The following is a 3,100-nucleotide window of genomic DNA, read 5'->3' as shown; positions in this document are numbered from 1 at the left end:
CTAACCAGCTACCAGAGCGTGTGTCTTCATGTCTCTTCCTTCTTAAGAGGCTGGGAGATGAGACCAGCAAAAAGGCGTGCAAACCAGGGGCCTCATAAGACATGTAGAAGATTAGAGTGAGGGTGGAAGTTTAAAAAGAGCAGGAGATTCTATAATGCCATTCAAAGGTAGGGAAAAAATGGGATGAAAACAGAGCCGCAGATTGCGAGTAAGCTGGTAAATCCTGACTGGGAGTCAACAAATTCCATCCCAGCCGTGGGTCTGTCAGTGACTGATGGTTGTGACCGTGGACATGTCCCTTCTTACCACTGATGGTTGTGACATGTCCCTTCTTACCACTGAGCCTCAGTTTCCCCATCTGCAAAATAAAGTGTTGGACTAGATGATTCCTGTGGGTCCTTGCATATATAAGAATTGAGATGTGTTTTTCATAAAGAAAGTGATTCATTCAACGAATATTTCTGAGCCCCCGGTACCACAAATCAGGTGTTATTCTAGCTGCTGGGGATACGGCAGTGAACAAAACAGGCAAAATTCTCTGATTTGTCACCCTCAGTAAAAGCTGCCAGCCTTAAGACTGCTGAGGGGATACGAATGCTCCTCTGCGTCTTCAAATGATATTTTTATTGGTGGCAAGAGGAAAGGTGAGATTCTTTGTTCATCAGATTCTCACACTAATGAGAATACCTGAAGTAATGGAGCCATTGTAATTAGGCCAGGAGCTCTGCACACTCAAAACGACCATAAATAAGAATGGGGCTTTACCTAACCATTCCATTAAAGCCCCGAGAGGGGGAGGGGTGGGGAAAGAGGCTGAGCAAGGAGCAGCCCCCTCCCAAATAGCAGGTACTCGGGATGGAGAAGGGTCAAGATGGCCCCTCACCTGTGGCCCATTCGATCAAGGTGAAATCCAAGGCTGAGTCTCCAGTATGAAACTTGGAAAGCCCAAGGAGGAAGAGTGAAAAACAGGCATCCAGGCATTGGCTGACAGGGACTACCATGTAGTCACCACGTAGATGGCTGACATGGTGGCAGGGCTCCTGCACTTTCCATGGAGAATCTATTATTTGAAGGAAATCAGAAGCCAGGGAAGGCCCAGGTGGCCCCTCAGTCCTTAACTCTCTCCACCCTCGCCTGCTGCCAGGACCCCATAAAAGCAATGAATGGCCTTGTAGGAAATGAAAAGAAATGCCAGCTACACTCTGCTTAGTTTGGTTCATCCTCACTACTGCCACTTATTGAGCACTGGACATGCAGGTGAAAGGATGCCAAGCTTTGGATCCAAGCCGTGTGTGTCAATTCCAACCTCGGCCACTCACGGCCGTGTGACCCAGGCAATCCTCAACCCCCCTGAGCTGAGGCTCCCTTGCCAAGTGGCGCGAACGCTGCCCACCATGAAGCAGGGAAAGGCACTCAAAAAGGGGCACCTGTGAGTCCCCAGGCCTCCTGCAGAGACCGTGCCATTGAAGGTTGAACTGTTGGCTAAACACATCTGACTGTGGTTGCCTGGCCATTTTTCATGAACTAACAGATGCTTGCCATAGCATCAACCTCGGGATGCACGCCAAGCCCTTAGATGTCACTTCTGGCTGAGCCCTCTCACAGCTGGCAGTTCTGCAACTGAGGGTGTCCTTGCCTCCTGAGAGGGGCCCGTGCTCTACTGGGGCAGAAAAATGCTGACTCTAGTCCCTATTTGCCGCATCTGGGCCTAAATTCAAATTTCGACCCGGCCACTGACAAGCTGGGAGACCTCTCAGCCTCTCTCAGCTTTCCTTTCCTCCCTCCAGCCTGGGGGAGACCTGACACCTGACCAGAAAGGCCTTGTCAGAAAACAAAGCCCACTCAAAGGAGGGGTTGGGAGAAACCGTGTCCTCTCCTCCACGCAGATCTCCGACTGGAGATTCTCTCCCAGAACCTCCAGAAGGAACACGGCCCTGCTGACCCATTTGAAGACTTCTGACCTCCAGAATTCTAAGAGAATAAATCTGTGATGTTTTAAGCCATTAAGTTTGTGGTAATTTGCTACAGCAGCACTGGGGGACTAAGAAACCTGCCGGGGGATCCCTCTGGCCACCCAGCCCCCTATCTGGTCTTGAGGTCCATGTCAGCTCTAGCTAGACAGAAGTCAGGAGGGTGGCTCGTACCTGGCACCAAATGCCTTCGTTAACCAGGGGCGGTTCTCAGAGGGCAGGAGCAGGCCAGAGGGGGCCGCAAAGCCCACACAAGCCCCTCTCACGTTAACCCTCTAACTGCTCCCAAACAAAGGCCACGGACATGCTCTGGATTTCTCCCTAATGCAAGTTTCATATTTTTTCTCCTTCCCTTTTTTTTGTGTGCGTGATACCTCACACCTGCATGTGGACTGTCTGGTGAGAGAGGCACCATAATGTAGAACAGAAAGCCCCAGGCCAGAGATCTGGAAACTTGGATGCTAACCCTGAGTGTAGCCCAGCTTCGAAGTGGTATTAGAAAGTTATTGCCTTTCTCTGAGCCTCAGTTTCCCCATCTGTGCATGGGAGTGGGACTGAGGCCTTGGTCTACTGGCATTCTGATTCCATGGTCATGAACAGCTCCTTCCCTGTCACCAGCCAGCCTGACCCTGTAGGAGTAGGGGCAGTCAGGGTTGGTGGAGAGGTGCCACATCTGAGACCCAAAGCTTTCTCTGGAAGATCCAGCTGACCCCCAGCTCCCGGCTTAGGGACTTGTTCTCTGCTGCCCCCTGCTGACCATTTGAAAACAAAGGCTTCCAGCCGGATCCTTTGCAAAGATTAACAGCTGAAAGAGACCCTCAGGAGATGCTCCCGCAAACTTCTGCATCCACCTGCCCAAAGCTGGCCAACCAGGACCTCCCTGGAGGCTGTTCTCAGGGCCCACAAGGAAGCCAGTGCTGAGACTGGAGTCCCGGATGGAAAGGCTGCCTGCTGGGGGGCCCTGAGTCAGCTCCCTCCATTCCTGCATCCATCTCCTCTGCACTGGTGAGACGAGATGCTTTTCTGAAAAGTGGTGCTGTTGTCCCATTCTCTGCCTTTGGGTGAGAGTAAGAAAAGGATGAGATGTTTCTGTCTCTCTCTCTCTCTCTCTCTCTCTCTCTCTCTCTCTT

General features: G+C 51.5%; 1 protein-coding gene across 1 annotated transcript in view; it reads right to left on the bottom strand.

Moving 5' to 3' along the window:
* Nucleotides 1-2,537: 2,537 nt before the first annotated feature.
* Nucleotides 2,538-3,100, bottom strand: part of AIPL1 (aryl hydrocarbon receptor interacting protein like 1) — an 11,134-nt gene continuing 10,571 nt past the window's right edge. The window contains exon 7 of the mRNA XM_006922413.1: nucleotides 2,538-2,599. Coding sequence (XP_006922475.1) covers nucleotides 2,538-2,599 — 62 coding nt within the window. The remainder of the gene's footprint in view (nucleotides 2,600-3,100) is intronic.

Source organism: Pteropus alecto, unplaced genomic scaffold (genome assembly GCF_000325575.1).
Source record: "Pteropus alecto unplaced genomic scaffold, ASM32557v1 scaffold398, whole genome shotgun sequence".
NCBI lineage: Eukaryota > Metazoa > Chordata > Mammalia > Chiroptera > Pteropodidae > Pteropus > Pteropus alecto.
This window is presented reverse-complemented; position numbering and strand designations above follow the sequence as displayed.